At 37.3% G+C, this 19,023-nt stretch overlaps 2 protein-coding genes across 2 annotated transcripts; one reads left to right on the top strand and one right to left on the bottom strand.

Annotated features, from left to right (window-relative positions):
• Positions 1-9,020: 9,020 nt before the first annotated feature.
• Positions 9,021-13,122, bottom strand: LOC110371441 (vacuolar protein sorting-associated protein 26B-like). The gene is given in 2 exon segments (XM_021327704.3): positions 9,021-11,814; positions 11,816-13,122. Coding segments are annotated over 2 exon segments (1,314 nt in total). The 5' UTR covers positions 12,953-13,122; the 3' UTR covers positions 9,021-11,637.
• Positions 13,123-13,551: 429 nt separating this feature from the next.
• Positions 13,552-18,687, top strand: LOC110371443 (mitochondrial import receptor subunit TOM20 homolog). Its single transcript, XM_064042452.1, has 4 exons — positions 13,552-13,784; positions 14,678-14,781; positions 15,630-15,734; positions 17,809-18,687. The coding sequence occupies exons 1-4, from the start codon at positions 13,658-13,660 to the stop codon at positions 17,935-17,937; spliced, it is 465 nt and encodes a 154-aa protein (XP_063898522.1). The 5' UTR covers positions 13,552-13,657; the 3' UTR covers positions 17,938-18,687.
• Positions 18,688-19,023: the final 336 nt, after the last annotated feature.

Below are 19,023 nucleotides of genomic sequence, written 5' to 3'. Positions count from 1 at the left end.
ATAATATCCCGAGCGCTAAAGCCGTAAACGTGAATTGAAAGGTCTTTGGGTATCTGTAGATCCAACTTCTTTTGCCTAGAGGTTGGCTGCGATGACGATAATCCATAGCTTCCTGAAAAAAGAAAAGTCGTGTTAATGAGCCTGTAGATCACGTTGTGTAGATTCCCGTTCCCCTCACAGACTTGTGCAGTATTGAAATGTCGATGCGAATGACATTGATAGAAGAATCAAATATGCGAATAGTTTTTTTTTTTAGAAACCTGACATCAGAAGCACAAAATTATACAACCTTTGTCTAAACTCTCGAGCTTTTGTTTCATCTACTCATTAAAATTGAGACTAGTAAATTCCTTTCGGGGAACAAATTGGAACGTCTTCCGTGACTTACCTTACTTAGCCGGTCGATCAGTGACCTGGGCGTACTTCCGCGGTTCCAGGTCGTAACCCTCACATACAAGAGAAGAGTTCAGGGGCTTGAACTTGACACAACACTTGCGCATCGCCTCGAACACTTTATCGCATCGGACTTCTTGGAAGTCGTTTTCTGAAGGGAGAGAAAAAATATGTTAAGACTTAAAAGATCGTCGGTGTTGAACTGAACATACTGAATAACTGATCTCCCGAACCAAAAATTGGAAAAAAGAGGGCTTTCTTTCTTACAATTTTTGGGCCGGGAGATCAGTTGAGACAAACCAGGTTCTCCACTTACACACACAAACTTAACACTCCAAGAAAATAAGCGGACAGAAGAACTGACAGAACAGAACGGAAGTATTGGGAGAAAACGCCTAACGCGTTGAGTCCGCCATTGTACAAAATGTGCATACAGTATTAAATAAATAAATGAAAGTTTAATTGGTACTAAATTGGTTACCTATACATTTTATCAAGCATTCATAGGATCAAACTCCTGAAAAGATTTCCAACCTGTGTGTGATACTAAAACCAAAATATCATCAATATGTACTTAGAACTTGTAACTGCTCCACTGGTCTTTATTTAATCGCTAGGGGTCAAAATGTCATCACAACGTTCACGAAATGAACAATGCTGTAAAATGACGTAGGATTAAGGGATTCTTCATATCAAACTCAGGATCACGGTTCCTAATAACGAGACGCTTTAATTTCAATTATGGTTCTCAAGTTAATTTAGATATCCCTGTCTGAAGATTAAGAAGTGTGATGAGAGTGCTGTGGGATGACTGGGCTGGGTTTAACGTGACATTGCCTATTTGCCAAAGTAATCATTTTCTATGATAAATACCTAAGAGCTTTTTTTTTTTAACGACGTAAAAAATCATCAAATGACCCCTCCCGCTGTGGGTTAGCAGCGGTGAGGGAGTGTCAGACTCTTACTGACTAAAAGCCGTCGTGTTCCGTCGTAGGCCTTATGTGCTAGGGCCGCGGTACCTCTTTCGAACAACCCGCAGCCCCGGCAGGCCAGCCCTGCTGGGCCCTCTGGGGTTGCTGACATCTCTTTGAGGAGCGCGTGGAACAACGCGCGCCGCCGACACGGGTCTGTTGTCTAAAAACAGACATGAGCGATGAGCCACCCGAACTCACCGCCCACAGACCCACGCCTACGGTGGCCGGGAGTCGTCTCGCGACACCCGGCGCCCGTGGTGTCTACCTGCTCCAGCGCGGCGGCCGGGATGAGAGGTGCGAACTCTCTGACGTTCCGCCGCCTCCTTCTCGAGCATGACTGCTTCGCAGAAGGAGGCGACGGCATCCCATTCCCTTTCGCCCCGGACCATGGCTTGAACCAGGGCCGGACGCGAGAGGTCGCCGCCGCCCACAGCCTCGACGAGGACCCGGCGGTGCCCTTCCCACGCAGGGCACTCCTGGACTGTGTGGTCCACCGTGTCCTCGGGGCTATCCGCACAGTGGTGACACCCGGGCGCCTCCTCACGACCGATTCGATGCAGATACCTCCCGAAACAACCGTGTCCGGTGAGGACCTGCGTCATGCGGTACGTGAGGGCGCCGTGACTCCTCCCGAGCCACTCCTCAAAGAGGGGACTTACCGCCACTATGGTGGCGTGCCCTCTATGGTGGCGTGCCCTAAATACCTAAGAGCTAATCTTTATGAACTTGGTTCTTCATAGAAACATATCTCTGCTTAGGTAGGTAGGTATACCTCTATAGGATAAAACAATATTAGGGTATATTGTTTTATCCGGATGCGAGATAGTACCCATGCCACAATAAGCTTATCTTCCTCACATTTGTATTCGCTAGTAACTGACAGTTTCATGTTTACAAATTGCTGAAAATAAGTTTCTACCGTTTACCGAAAGGCTGAATATTTAATTTGCATTTGATATAAATAGCAACTAATAAAGTAGGTACCCACCTACTTAAATTCCTTTTTTTATTAAGATTGAGACTTAATAAAAATTGCAAAAAAAGGGGAAAATAATAAAAAAGCTAGGTATCATTCTGCAACATTCGCCTGTCCGTTGCCAAACCTATCCTGCTACTTACCTAGAAGTGATTCGAGCATTTCAACAAAAAAAGACGGAAACGGAATTCAAAATTCAACATCAAGCATGAAACGTCCAGCCAGTTCTCTTAAATACCTATTAAATAAAAAAAACTGGCTCAATAGTTCCGCCCACCGTTCTAGATCATTCTAAACCTACATACATAGTCATCGAGTTCGGAAGTAAACATAACGCCCCCAAAGTTCGCACGATCATTGACGGCCCGTCACGTGATCGTGCGCGAAAAAATATCTACGTCGCGACGCATGGACTTTACAGTCAGCTGTGGGTACGTAGAACATATGGAAATACATAATAGCAATAGTATAACAACAACCTATTGTAGGCCTACTGTCGATCTAACCAAGGGGTATTGGGTTGCCCGGGTAACTGGGTTGAGGGGGTCAGATAGGGCAGTCGCTCCTTGTAAAACACTGCTAGTACTCAGCTACATCCGGTTAGACTGGAAGCCGACCCCAACATAGTTGGGAAAAAGACTCGGAGGATGGAGGATGGATATTGCAGTCCTACTGTCGATGAATGAAAACGTCATGTCACCTTAGATTGGTGATTTCGGGCTTATTGTTTCGCAAGCCCAGATTTTAGGACTATATTATCCTTCAAAGATTTACCATTATTTGTCCGTTCAATTTCGTATTTACTTATTAAAGCACCAGCCATTAAAGACCAACCCCCTTACTTATAAATGTGAATTAAATATAAGTAATACTTAAGGGCTGTTTAAGAAAATTCTTACTTATAAACGTTGTTTAAGCATGCCTTAAGTAACATTTAATCACTACTTAAGACTTTAAGTAGTGATTAGTTAAAATGTTGCTTAGAAGGTGATTAGAGATTTTATAAGTAAGGGGACAAGTGTGCGGGTTCCATTCCAGGTTAGGCAAGTACCAATCTTTTTCTTCGTATAGGTATCGTCTTTCAAAGTGTATCCTGGCTACCAATAACTGAGTGAAGGTGAAAATTGTGATGTAACCTGTGTGTGGCCTTCAGGAGTCAAAAATGACCAATCCACGTTAAGCAAGCTCGGTGATTAATGCTCATCATTACTCTGTATAAGAAGACGCCTGTGCCCTGTAGTGGTACAAAAAGGTTAATGACGACGTTTTTATTGATTTCTAAGTGAGAAAAATCAACAGCAGGAATTATTATATATGGTCCAAACCACTAACATTGTTGATATGAACACCATCTAAGCTATACCTAGGTACTAATAAATACATAGAGAAACAGGAAATGGCGCATATGCGAAACTGTGGCTTGTGGTATGGAAATGCAGTACAAATAACCGCATTGCAATGTGGTCGCCATGATCGACGGATTCGAATTGTTTGTTTATAGTTCACTTATGCGGAAATCTATATTGATCATGTAAACGATAATTTGCATGCGTATGTAGTGAGAGAATATGGAAATAGTAAACCAAATCTGTAGTTAATTGAACAAACTTCAAAAATATTTAATGAGGTCTCTCAAGTTTCTCGAGATTTCTAGAGTCTAGAATCGATTAAATCGCTCTAGATTCTAGAGCGATTTAATCGATTCTAGTTATGGTAAATCATCTCGTAAATACTAACGCTCTTTCATTTACATAGAATAATAAGTAATAAAGGTTCAAAGCTACGGAGATATCCGTGGTAGAGGATGGACGAGAAATCGAATATAGAGCCTCCTCCTTTTCTGCAATTCGATTAAAAAGGAGACACCTGAAGATGCTAATAAATAATTTTGATAAACATGCAAATTATTCGATAATCAAGATAAATACTGATTTTGATACCCGTTGAACATTTAGCTGATTGCATCTCGATTCACACAGCTGAGGTGATTTACATTTCTTAAGATATTGCCAGAATTTTTTTCCTAGTGTCTAATCTCCTTCGCTTGGTACTTAGTGTTTTTTGTCCACAACTGTAAAATTCTGTACCTACACATCAATCAAGCGTGCTGATTGTGCCAAGTCGACTGAAAAAAATCTTTTACGTCAGCAAACACTGTCGAAGTACCTACGTCACTAGAGGGGGATCGGCTCGGTACACCAATCCGCTTGCTAGCCGCCCAGCTTAGTCACACGACTCCTTTTTGGTAGAGGCGTAAATAAATTAACTGCCGTACTACATAGTTTGCAAGACTCTGGCTCGCTGTCCTGAAGTCTCAAGAAATGATCGGAAAAAGCTTGTCTTACTTTTGCTTTCATTTGATACAATTTTTGGGGAATATCAATGGATTCATTTTCATTCCGAAGCATATCTTTCGGATGTATTCGTTTTATTGTGCTGTAGTAGGTACACTGACGTATCAAACCCAGCTGTGTGACTTTATTATTCATGCAAAACTACATGTTTTTTGGTTCGATAATATCCTTAGACAATGTTTTTCCTCATAGTAATTACAAATGCAACTTGCTTATTTAATTCATGTAGGTAGGTATATTATTACTTGATAAAAAACCTTTGGTAAAACAGGCTTGTCACTAAGAAACAGTCAATGAGACTCTTTGAGTTCTTATGAAAGGCCTTTGCCCTGTAGTGGCTTACAACGGCTTTAATTATCTACAATTATCGCCGAGTTATTGATAAACTTTTGATTTCATTTCTATATAGCAGATAAACTATCTAGTCTTAGGTACTCAGTCCCTGGCTAGTGATATGGGTCATGGTCGCGCTAGAAATGGTTGTATGGCCTACGTTAAGTCAGGTTTATTATTCAAAGGTGCTTTGACAAGCTAGTCGATTGAACATGTACTTAAAATTGGTATAGTTTTGAGTCTACAAAATAATAAGAAACTGTTCGTTTTTCTTAGGAACGGTACATTGGCGTTTATTCTAGTAGGCTTATTTCGAGAAACTACCATTCGACAGCAAATAGAATATGTAGTTTCTTGCACCATGGATGACTGAATTACGTCGAAACATGATACTTACTCAATTTCAAACCTGGTGACCGAAATACTGAAGCCGATTATCCTCATGCGCGAGGCAACTTCTTTAGACCAAATCAAGAGGTACCTAAAAGGCGGGATATATTGACTACGACTTCTTTCTGTCAGTACAAGAAAGCTGCAAAGATTTTAATCAAACATCTTCAATCCGCCCTCTCACTCAGTAGTAGGTTTGTCTGAGCAGAGAAATACTAAATATTGTTCGTTTAAAAAAATCTTCTTATGTGGAGTCTAGGTTTTAGAAGTTATCTATATCTATATGGCATCGGTCAGGAATTGATTATGATACAGATACACACCACAGAATGGTAGAGTGCAATCCAGTCCCTCTGTTGAGCTAGTTTTGAGTTTTCGAGAGCAGACAGAGAAATTTTAACATTTACGCACTGATATTATACAGATACAATTAAATTAATGTATTGTCGTATAATGCCGGGCGCGTTAGATTTGTACAAAGGCCATACAGGCCTAGGACATTCGATTCCAGAGGACGATCACTCGACTTGAGAGGATTAGAAGTCAAATAGGTTTTTCAATAACAATCTTTAAAACCACCAACGAACTCAATTGCTAGCCTGTAAAATAATAAACATGAGATTGCTTGCGTTATATGAAAGTTTAGCCTTGTGAAACGTCAAATAGACAAGCAAATTTGCTGCAGACGTCGAAGAAAAAAATAAGCGCTCACTTCGCTCGCGGTTTCTTCTTTATTTCTAATTTATTCTGCGTTTACTTTTAGAGTTCTCAATTTAACAAAAAGTTGGAGCACCGAAGAAACAAACACATACAGCTGATTGTCGATCCAGTCACGGTTTCTTTTAATTTGTGTTTAATTCCGGGTTAAATTTGAGAACACTACTTTTATGTTCCAAAACTCAAAAACTTTCGCGCTCGCTTTGCTCGCGGTCTTTTTCGCTTCACGGTTGCCTTTTATTATATATGTTTAGGGCTTTTAGTGATTCAAAACTCAAACATTTTCGGGCTTGCTTCACTTCACAGTTGTTTATATTTTTCAACATTTTTTAGTCTACCCTAGCAAAAGGTAGCGTCGTTTTAAAGTTCTTTCATTAATAAGAAAATAACTTCTAGTTTCCATATGAATTTTTCTTATTTACGATACTACTTTAAGTCCCAAAATGTTAATACATAGGCGCCAACACCAACAAAGAGCTATGTACGTTTGGGCTACATTTTAAGCAATTTTTGTTTTGAGTACTAAAATATAACAAAAAATTTCGCTCGCGCAATCATAAGCTGCGTACCCGTGTTTTTGCATTCATCTACCGACAATAACTTTTGTACGATTGGACTACATTTGACGTAATTTTTGCTTTGACTTGACAACTATAAAAAAAAATCGCGCTTGCTTCGCTCGCGCAATCTTTATCTACATCAGCGGTTCCCGAATTATTTTGGCTTCGGAACCCTTTTCGTTTCAGCATTTTCGGCGGAACCTTAGCTTACCTAAGAAGTAAACCAAAGACGTAAATACACTTAGGTATGGCTCATGACCCGTGGAAGCGCACCAAATGGTTATATGGTTAGAAACACATTCAGTATACTCAGGCGTAGCATGGCTATCTGCCACACGGGCCAGAATTTAGCCGCCCTTGACTTTGTGTATTAGTTTTCAGTTTGAAGACAGACAAAGTAAACGCAAAAAGAAATAGATTGGGTTTGTACAGGTGTGAGGCGAGCGAGCGCGATTTTTTTTAACTAAAAGTAGGAGTCCGAGCACCCGCTAGCATTGAAAGACATTCAGCGGTAGCCGGTATCGCGAGCGAAGCGAGCGCGAATTTTTAGTTGTAAGTACCTACACAAAATAAACAAAACCACTGTAAATTAATAAGTCTCAAAAAGTACAATATCCAAACAAAAAAGCAAATGCAAATGAATACGCAGCTAGCGAAGAAAGCGCTATTGCTTTTCCTGAACTGTGTGTTGGATACTTGAGCGATTAAACGAACATAAAAGCACCACACGTAACATGAAGTCGCGAGCGAAGCGAGCGCGAAATTCGGATTCGCGGAGGAGCAAAATTGTAAATAATATCATACTTTGATTCATGGTAAAAATAGCCACTGGAAATACTTATGCCGTGTCATTTCACGTCCTGTCAAATGTATGAAAACGTATAAGCCCAAAAAATGCGGTGATTTTTTGCCGATTGCCGAAGACCTGGAGGTATTAAGTTAATCTACAATTTGTAAAAAACGGAATTAAATTATCAGCTGCCGTGGCCTTCCCCCGCCACTTGTCGCGAAAGTACGAGACTTACACTCCCGAGTGGTACCCACCTACGTGGTGCATGGAAAATGGATGGTGGTAAATGGAATTTTGGAATGCAATATTTAAAACAATTTAATTGAAAGTGAATAATAATTTAATATTGTCAAAAGTGAGACGATTTACCAAATGGAAATCTTGAATTTTCCACGGAACACCTGAGGGCCTGTCACGGAACCTTAGGGTTCCGCGGAACCCCATTTGGGAACGGCTGATCTACATGTTATGTCTCTGTTTTTCGTATGGGTTTGAATTGCAGTTGGAGGGCGCCGTAGGAATCTCGCCCAGGGCGCTGGTAGAGTTAAAACCGGCACTGCGAGTGTAGGTACCTATGGTAATAACGACACTAATAATCATTGCCTCGACCTCTACCATGTGACAGATTTTATGTTCCTAGCACTGCGAGTAGTTAAATAGTAAAAGATGTATAAGATTGAATTTAAATAAAGATTCGGGATGGTGTTTTCTAAAAATGACATGGATAGCATTGTAGCGTGCTCAGACGTGTAATGTAAACAAAAAAAATATTTTAACGTTTTACGTTATCGAAAAAGGGGGCGGCTGGCACATGATATACCTAATACATAGATATGCAGCTCGCTAGTTTTCAAATCCACGCCAAACTTTATAATTTAACGATATCACTAGCTGATCACCGTGTACCGGGTGAAAAACTTCCCGCAACCGGACATTAAGTGGCTATGTTGCCTTTATTTTGAAAACCCGTTTCATAGTCACAACATACATCCAAACTTATCACGTTAATAGGTTTGGTGTGATTGATACGAAAAATATGAATGACAAGAGCAATTCTTTGGTTTAGCCATACATATTATTATGTTTCTATGGGTTTATGGCCTCTCCCACCTAAAAAAAATATAAAAGGCACCCTCTGTTAGTTTAGCGAGAATGTATGACATAATCGCCTTTAAACATAAACAGCGGTTCGATCCGATAACAGGCTCGCGGGTACATATTTTAGAACATAATAAAAATTAATTTGATGTATGTTAATTACGGTTACGTAATCAAGAAATGTAATAAAAGACAAGTTCCTAATTTCGGCAAAATATTTGTTGACATTGATTAGTAATTTACTTTTGTTGAATGTTGGATTGATAATAATATGCGGAAATCAGGACTTTCTGGTTTAGAAGTTGGGATGTCGTGTTTGGACTTATATATGGATACGCGCATGCCATGTTGTTCTACGTTTGTCGTCACAATTAATTCGAACGTAGTAAATAGAAACCTTCATAAGACAGTGTTATTCAACAATAAAATACCATATTCAGCAATTTATACATATATATTTTATTAACAATAATGTTACAATCGACATGCCGCCTTAATCTCAATAGAAACAAGATATCTTTATTATACAGTGTGATACTAAAACCAAACAATCAATTATAATATAACACAATATTTTTAATAACTTGTAACTTTACTTAATTTACATAAAAATAATGGATAGAATCTACATAAATTATCCATGGACAGCACAAAGAGCCTTTAACAAATAGGTTGGATCTATTTCTTGCATGCATATAATAAGGCGTTTCCTTCAGCGTGCCCACAGCCTGTAAAACTTTTTAAAACTTAAACTAATTATATACGCAATATAATATTATTTTAGTATACTTTTTACAGACATTTGTCTCATTAGATTCACGTTGTTACTATCGAAGCTATATCAAAATTATTACTTTAGGTTCATTGAAGAATATTTTCGCCCGCGCCAGAATCGAGTCTCTCACAATAGTTTCCTAATATGGTGACATAGTTCCAATTGGTACAAACTGCTCTCTTGACGGGTTCAATTGAAATAAATTGATGTAGATACAATATATGGTCGTGCATTGTTTAACAATGCAATGATATGTACAAATAACAAAGCCCAAACACTTTAAAATTGCTTTAACAAATCACTTTTATAATAAAATTTGTAGTACGAGGCGGGAGACATCTCGCTCCGTGGTTTATTGTTACAAATGAAGAAATATTACCGGACAGAACTTCGCTAACGATACTTTTACGAGCGTTTCTTGAAAGGATCGCAATATCATTTTTTTACAAAGCTGACCTGAAACCTGCGTTACTTATGTAAAAAATCACTGGCAAAAAAGTCCAGTAGTGGTAAAGTGTTGTTACTATCAACTTTAAAAATATATTTTCCCCATTAAAACGATAACAATAGCAGACATCACGCCCTAATTTGTCGATAGCGGTTTTAACAATTAATTAAATATTGAGCTCTGGGTTTCCCGGTTGTAGAGCTGTGGCGTGAATTCGTATTCCATACGTTGATTAACCATATTCAAAACTATGGAGGTGACGTGGTTGGTATCTCTCCTGTGCTCAAATCGTAGATACCAATGGACGTGTACCTACGGTGAATATGATACCATTTCATTCTACAATGAATCATACTGTATAAAACTAATTTGGTAGAACTGGCTAGTAATACATACTTAAAATCAGACTCATGAATTACTGTAAAATTAATAATGTTCATAAAATGATAAGCATTGACAGATCCTGATATGCTAATAAATAAAAAATCATCAAAATACATCGCAATTCGTAACTAGAATATATTATGAAGCATTGTCCTAAAATAAAATTAAAGTTTCCGCGTATTATAGTTTCCGACACCTACAATTTTGACTTTTCAAATATTCTTAGAGTTACATCTTTTAATTTTAATATACACACTAAGTATAATCACACTTTTGATAATTTTCTATGAAAACAATCTTCTATCTGGCGAAATTAGAAACAATGTATGTAATATAAAAAGCTGCACATTGCCTAATTTGAGACAAATGTTAAATAATTTTATTTTTGACTAATGCACTCTATTGATGTTCCTACCTAAAATGTGGGCTGTTTGCTTAGTACATTAAAATAAAAATAGTGAAAAAACAATGTTAGAGTCTCAGAATACTGGAAAAGCACATATCTAAATGCTAATCAAGTTGGCTATATTACATTTTACACTTTTACCCTCTGTGCGGTCATCAAAATTTAATCATTATCTAACTTGTTTACTTTAAAAAAAACTGTTTATTCCTACTGTTTAAATGGACAGACACTATTTTAGCTTGAGATATTGTACATATAAAACAATTACAGATAAATAAAATGACAGAGGTTTAGTTACATTTGCTTTGAACCAGTGATAAGTGTTGTGACAATAACAGATACCTAGACATTGTACTGCTTCCAATGTAGAATTCATTCTATACACAACAATGCAATTAAAACAATAATAACTTATATTATAATTTCAATGTGGTTAATAATCCACAGATTAATATGATGTGTGTAATTTGGTTCAGTTAAAAATTATTGCCATACCATAAATGTCTCTTGAACTCAAATAAATTCACAATTGTAATAATTAAAATGCTCAAACAAGCACATTCTATTTGAATTAAAATAATTAGCCTTTACATGCAAAAACAAAGGCCTTTCAGACAACTTGTATTGTGCTAAAATGTTCTTTGCACAGCTGCAACAAGGTTCTATTTTGGACACTAACTTACATATAGTATAACAGATATCTCAAGATATTCCAGCAAGTATTTTTGCAATGATAGCAATGTACACTTACATTAAGAGCCCATATTCCATTTGATGCTGACAGTCACTATGTCAATAATTTCGATTTATACAGCTCAACATTTTAATAATAGAAATCCTGAATTCTACAACAATTTCTGTATAGGTCACAGTTGTACCAACTTTTCCTTGTAGCCCACAAACCATGTCTGATGGAACCACATGAAAAGTTAATACGACTACAATCCTTTATATTTATTTATATGATAGTTTTCAAGTACGAAAACAAATAGTTCATATCGTCGGCGCCTGTCGAGTCGACCGCGCATTTACATATCGGCTATTGACTCGGACTAGCGTCACTTTCAGGCCGGCTTAGGACTGGCTTCTCAGCTATCACTGGCTTCTCAGCCACCTGAGGTTTCTCTGCTACCAGTGGCTTTTCAGGTATTATTTGTTTCTCCGCTAATGGGGCAGACTCATCATCAATTTCTTCTTCGCCTAGCTGGTTATTATCAATGCGTGTTGGACATTTTGTTTGTTATCACATCAGGATGTTCTTGCTCCATTTCAGAAGGGCCATTCTGCTTTTCTTCATCATTCATGGAGGGAGAGATGGACCTTTGCATCAGGTTGGGGTTGGATGGAGATATGGCTCTGTTTGAGTTGTCTTCACTAGAAGCACTCAACTGTCTTGGCATGGGATGACTCGGATGGGACAATGTTTGCGGCACATGTGCATTATGTAATGGCAGTCTAGACTTGTCACTCTTCCTCCACAGTGTGACTTCTTGTTGCTTAAAGTAGCGGCGATCCTCTGTGTCCATTAACACAAGATTTAGGTAGTATCGGACAGAGAACTTGTTGTTTATATCTCTCATGGTTGGTGTGAGGTCATAACCAGCTAAAAAGACTCTTATAGGAATGCTCTCCCCTCTAACAGGGGCCCCATCCATAATTTCATACTTTGCAACTGTTTCATTTTCAGTGAACGTGTTAGGCCCAGAACCTGTTGTTTCCCTTTTAATTATTGATATTTCCATATGTTTAATTTTAATGCGGACAAGAAGGAAATAGATTTTGCCGACAATTACATCTTTCAAATGATATTTCGATTTGTTGTACTCAAATTCTATGTGCAGGCAGTCTTCAATGCCTACTTCCATTTTTATTGAGTTTAGAACATCTGGGTAGCTGCATAGTGTGTGAACAGCGATGTCCACCTCCTTGACGACATCAGTGAGGCGACGCACGATCGTGGCTCTTAGGAAATACCTTAGCCTGACGTTAGCGCCCGTGTAAACTTCGTAAGGTTTTTCTACATTAGCGAACTCGAATGGATACGAAGTGTGCTGTAACAAGTCACCGGGGCGGGCCAGCTCCTTCACTAGCGATATAAATTCATGATGATTACCTCTGTCGTAGAATAATTCAATCTGACCTATAAGCTCGACCTTGATGCCTTGGTGTTCAAGTTTCGACCCGGGTTTCCTCAGAGTGACGTTCACTCTTCCCGAAACGGTTTCACCGTCGTAATACAGCAACAACTTCTCCTTTTTGCCATCATCCGTTTTCACTTCGGCAACCTTCCGTTTGTCAGCATCATCAAATACGATTTCAATATCCGCAGTCTGTCCGAACCCGAAAAAGCTCATTTTCGCACTTATCACTTACACAAACTATCGCAAAGGTTTTATGTGGCTTTACAACGAAAATGTAACGATTTATTTGAGCAAAACATTGAAAAACGGCGATGAAACGCCCGCAAATCTGTAGAGCGATTGAAAGGTTGAAGCAAGATGGCGACTGATTTTATGTCGGCTGTCGGCGAACAGGTTCATAAATAAAATTAAAATGAATAAACTCACCAACAAGGCATCTCTGGATAGCACACGCGAATTTCTTGCAAGGGTCCTGCTTCATAAATAGTTATTTTACAATTGGAATAGGAAAGTATTTATAAATACTGAATTTCAGTCATGTGTACAAATTGACAAATTTTGATGAGGCAACTCAAAAAATATAAAGATCCCTTCTCACTGGCTTGTTATGTAACTTATTTTTTTCTTGTTCCTTACATAGTTTGAAACTCATTTGCATTATCTGATCAACATTCCTTGTTTTTATTTAATATTAATGTTTTAAAACTTGTTATATTCAACCGATCAATAATCGATTGCGTACAGTGTAACATCATAAATTGCTTATCTATGAACGCGAAAAATAAAAAATCTAATTCAGGGTTGCCACAATGAAATAATCCTTTTTTCTTAAATGGCTAAATGGCGGATCTCAAAATTCTTTAACAAAAGCGAGTTGATATTTTCTGTGAATAAAACAACGCAAGTGAATTTATTAATATGGAGATTACGCGCACCACCTTAGGAATTGCAGTTGGACTAGCTGGTACCTTGTTCCTTGGATATTGTGTGTACTTTGACCAACAACGTCGCAAGGATCCTCTGTTCAAAAAGAAGTTGAGAGAACGTAAGTTGTTTATTATTATTGAATTAAAACAGCATTAGCAGGCGATTTAGCGTTCTCAGTACTAAATTCTAGCATAATTACTTTACTATTTACACATCAAGTTTTTTTATTAACCTAAAAATTTACAAGGAATATTGTTACAACATCAATCAATCAATTTTTGCTTGAATAACTGTTTAATTTCGTTACTGCACCGCACAGAACTATAGTAATACATACTGCTAGTTCATTGTGCAATAATTCAATTATAACTTAGTACATAGTATGTTGCTTATTAAAATTAGTTACAGTTTGGTGGACTGTGCCAAACATGCTTTTGCAATGGTCTGAAAATATATTAAATATGACATGTGTAATCTAGAATAAGCATTTGTCAGTCGAAAGGAGCCACTGGTAACCAAAATGTTCTAAATATTTAACTATTGCATTGTTAGATATCAAACATGTTGTGATTCATGAGATCATTATTGAAAGAGTTCAATGCATATATATTTACTAAAACAGGAGAATGCCTTGTTGATTGATAAAAGGCAAAAGTAGTATAAGAAACATTGTCTAGTTTATGTATCTTTTGAGGTTCTTATCCCTGCATATTCCATTTGAAACAAAACAAATCCATATTATTTGTTAGTCTTTTTTTATTGTCCCACTGCTGGGACGAAGAAGGAACCCATATGATAATCTATACTAATATTATAAAGAGTTTGTTTGTTTGTTTGAACGCGCTAATCTCAGGAACTACTGGTCCGATTTGAAAATTTCTTTCAGTGTTAGATAGCCCATTTATCAAGGAAAATCTTTTTAACCCTGGTTCGGAAAGTAGTTCCCACGGGATGCGGGTGAAACCGCTGGCAGAAGCTAGTGATTAATAAAGTTTTGTTTTTTAATTACAGGCAGACAGAAAGCCCAACAGAATGCAACCCGGTCACGCAATCTTGGAGGTCCACTACCCGACATGAGCGATCATGAGGCTATGCAAAGGTTCTTCCTGCAACAGGTATATTTCAAATAATATATATCATTACATAGTATAAAACAAAGTCGCTTTTTCTGTCCCTATGTACCTAAATCCCGTTGTGCGCTTAAATCTTCAAAACTAAGCAGCAGATGTTCATGCGTTTTTTTTTTAATAGTTTGTGTGATTAAAAAGGGAGGTTGTATAATAACATCTATTAAATAGTGGGGAAATACTGTTTTCCCGTGCAAAGTGCAGACTCCTATCCTCCCTCCATATCCCCAGTTGATATATCGGGTGTGTCGTTCATAATCACATTAAATGAAATGCGTTAATATATGTTGATTAACACAAAGATAAAAGAAAAATATGTAAAAATAAAAAAATGTTTTTTTCAAACAAAGTAAATGGAATAAAAATGTGCAAAAATTAGAACACCATATAAAAGTCAGTCATTACAAACAACTGAAATTCTCCCTTGAAAACTGACAGCTGTCAACTGATCAAAACATACAATACTCCTAACTTTATCTCTGCTTTACACATGATGTTGTAAATTATAAAAACGAAAAATGACTCCTGTGGTTAAACCACTGAATGGATTAGGTTATTTTTTTTACAATTCGCCATATAATATCATAAAATATGCGATATGATTTAATGTGATTGTGAACGACACACCCGATATGCTGTATTTTATTCTGAACAGGATGTTGTTAACAAGCAAAACGGTTAACTCTGAGCCATATCAACTGCTTATTCTTTATATTCAGAGATAGAATTTATAAACCTTATTTTGACCTTAGCTTGCATCAGATTTACTGTTCAATTTAAGTCGCTCTAACTTAGGTTGATCAAGAAATAAACCTAGTATATTGTGTTGGTTCCAGATCCACCTGGGTGAGGAGTTGCTAGCCGCTGGTGACTTTGAGGCTGGAGTGGAGCACCTCGGCCAAGCTCTTGCCGTCTGCGGCCAGACCCAACAGCTATTGAGTGTAAGTCATTTATTACTTAGCTGTGTACAACAAACTTTCTATTCGAAATTATAAGCGGCACCCTTTCAGGGCCATCACGCTCGGTCTATGTCTAGAGCTGGTATATTCCTGATATTTATAAATGGGAACAAATATAATGACCACCATAAAATGCTTTGATACCCTTAGTTTTGTAACCAGAAATATCTACTGAACACCAGAAAAATAAAGTCTAAAAATGTAATAGTACCAGCTATTTTAGTCACAACTTCACTTTAAATTGTATTCGACCACCAAATTTAGTAAATGATCACCAACTCTTGACGACCAAATTAATGTATTATTTTTGCCTAAATAAGTCACTGTGATTGCCATAAAATGTAGGCTTATTACCAAATAAAGTATTATGATGCCATATTAAGTTATGTGTCCGGCTTGCAATGCATGCGTGAGTGTCAGTATGACGAGTGACAGGGGAAAATGGAAGAAAATGACATATTGCGCCGACCCTAAGTAAAATTGGGAACAGGGCAGGAGAAAGAAGAAGAAGAATGTGTTTCTCAATACACTCCCTCGAAAACACACTCTTATCGCACTGTTTAGAGGCATGCAATAGACAATTTTCCACCCTAGTGCAGGAAAAGGGTCCCCATAATGTTATTACATTTATTGTATCAGGCTGAACTTACTTTTTTGGAGTCAGTTTATTTAAACAGAATAGACAGCAAGATGTAAAAACTTTGATTATCATTTTATATTAAAACGCTGGTATAATTTTGATGATAATTTACTATTTTTGGGATAACAATGATTTATTTGGACTCATTTTGCTTAAATAGGATAGCAGAATTTAAAAACTTTGGTTATAATCTTACTTTAAAATGGCTTATGTTTAACTGATCACCAGATATAGTAACAAACAGCAGACAAAAATAGTAAATGATCACCAAAATGAAACTCGCATTTTAATGTAAAACTATCACCAAAGTTTTAACACTTTGCTATCCTATTTAAGTGAAATTTCTCCAAAATAAATCATGCGTAAGCCAAAAATAGTAAATGATCACCAAAATTAAACCACCATTTTAAAGTAAGATTATAACCAAAGTTTTTAAATTCTGCTATCCTATTTAAGCAAAATGAGTCCAAAAAAATCATTGTTATCCCAAAAGTAGTAAATGATCACCAAAAGTAGTAAATGATCATCAAAAAAGTTTTTACATCTTGCTATCCTGTTTAAGTAAACTGACTCCAAAAAAATAAGTTCGGCCTGATAAAATAAATGTAATAACATTATGGGGACCCTTTTCCTGCACTAGCGTGGAAAATTGTCTATTGCATGCCTCTAAACAGTGCGATAAGAGTGTGTTTTCGAGGGAGTGTATTGAGAAACACATTCTTCTTCTTCTTTCTCCTGCCCTGTTCCCAATTTTACTTGGCGTCGGCGCAATATGTCATTTTCTTCCATTTTCCCCTGTCACTCGTCATACTGACACTCACGCATGCATTGCAAGTCGGACACATAACTTAATATGGCATCATAATACTTTATTTGGTAATAAGCCTACATTTTATGGCGATCACAGTGACTTATTTAGGCAAAAATAATACATTAATTTGGTCGTCAAGAGTTGGTGATCATTTACTAAATTTGGTGGTCGAATACAATTTAAAGTGAAGTCGTGACTAAAATAGCTGGTACTATTACATTTTTAGACTTTATTTTTCTGGTGTTCAGTAGATATTTCTGGTTGCAAAACTTAGGGTATCAAAGCATTTTATGGTGGTCATTATATTTGTTCCCCTTTAAAATGGTGGTTTAATTTTGGTGATCATTTAATATTTTTGGCGTACGCATGATTTGTTTTTGGAGTAATTTCACTTAAATAGGATAGCAAAGTGTTAAAACTTTGGTTATAGTTTTACATTAAAATGCGAGTTTCATTTTGGTGATCATTTACTATTTTTGTCTGCTATTTGTTACTATATCTGGTGATCAGTTAAACATAAGCCTTTATAAATATGTATGTGTACAAATCGCAAAAGTTTACAAATACACTAACATGTTATTAATAGAATGTTTTGTGTATTCCAGGTGCTGCAGCAGACGATGCCAGCGCCCATCTTCCACCTGCTGCTGAAGAGGCTGCCCGAGGTGTCGGAGCGGCTCCGAGCCTCCATGAAGGCCAGCGGCAAGATGCTGCAGGAGGAGGACGTCGAGTAAACAGCCCCCGCACAAGACGAGAGAATATTTTCATAATATATCTACAATATCTCGCTAATCATGGAAACCTCCATCTTTGGTCGATAGATAACGCAACGTTGACGTAAGGCCTAGTGACTTCCATTTACTCATTTAATTTAATATAGGTCCTTCTTTCTAAACGAATATAATCTTTCGCAATTAATGCCGTTATTTAAGAAATTTAAAGTAATAAGTTTGATTAATTAATAATAATGACACTTATTAACGCCTTACGTCAATGTGGCTATAGTTTGTAACATTCAAGTAATTTGTAACTTTCCTCTGACCGTAGTCTCGGAGTTGTCGCCGAATTATATCCGTGAACAGCGACCGACCGTTTAGTGGCGATGTATCGAATACCGCGTCGACACTTAGAACATACAACAAGCATCTGCTTTGTAGACAGTTAAGTTATTTATAAAAAGTCCCATCAAAGAAACTATTGTTATGATTTTTTCACCTTAGAGTAAATTGCCTTTCGACTTGCAAAGCCTTAAATTTTCCAAGTGCATGCATTGGGCTGTGATACAAAATGTGCTTGAAATCGATCCGCCATTTGATCGAGTGTTAACTTTGCAAATGGGAAGTGTAGCGTGGAGTAATGCAAGTTCAATAATAATGTAGGTATTTGTTAGTGTTATTTAGGTTTTGTTTTGTGTTCACAACTGGTTAAGGATGCTTGTGAGTTTTGATTGAGATTTTATTTGAAATAAAAGTATTGTACAAATATGAGTGTTTTATTTCGAGTGTATTATTATAACTCGTATCATGGCTTTTAAAAATCTACTCCCATCAAATTTTGCAATATCTGATAAACAGTACCGTAATAAAACAAAATTGCTGAGATAGAAACGATCTATCTCAGGGAGTAAATAAGTACTAAACTCTTACGGCTTACCAGCACTGATAAGCGTTCGCGGCATCGCGTCGATAAATCGCTCGATATCAGTCATTGTAACAACAGGGGGAGTCATGTCGAGGTCAGGGGTAATTTGGTCTGGTTTTAGTCTTCAGTGTTACCACACTCGGGTTTTATCGCGAAAGATTTTGAACAAAGATCCATTA

The sequence above is a fragment of the Helicoverpa armigera genome, chromosome 28, assembly GCF_030705265.1.
Source record: "Helicoverpa armigera isolate CAAS_96S chromosome 28, ASM3070526v1, whole genome shotgun sequence".
In the NCBI taxonomy this organism is placed as follows: Eukaryota; Metazoa; Arthropoda; class Insecta; order Lepidoptera; family Noctuidae; genus Helicoverpa; species Helicoverpa armigera.
Note: the sequence above shows the minus strand (reverse complement) of the source record. Positions and strands in the feature narration are given on the sequence as shown.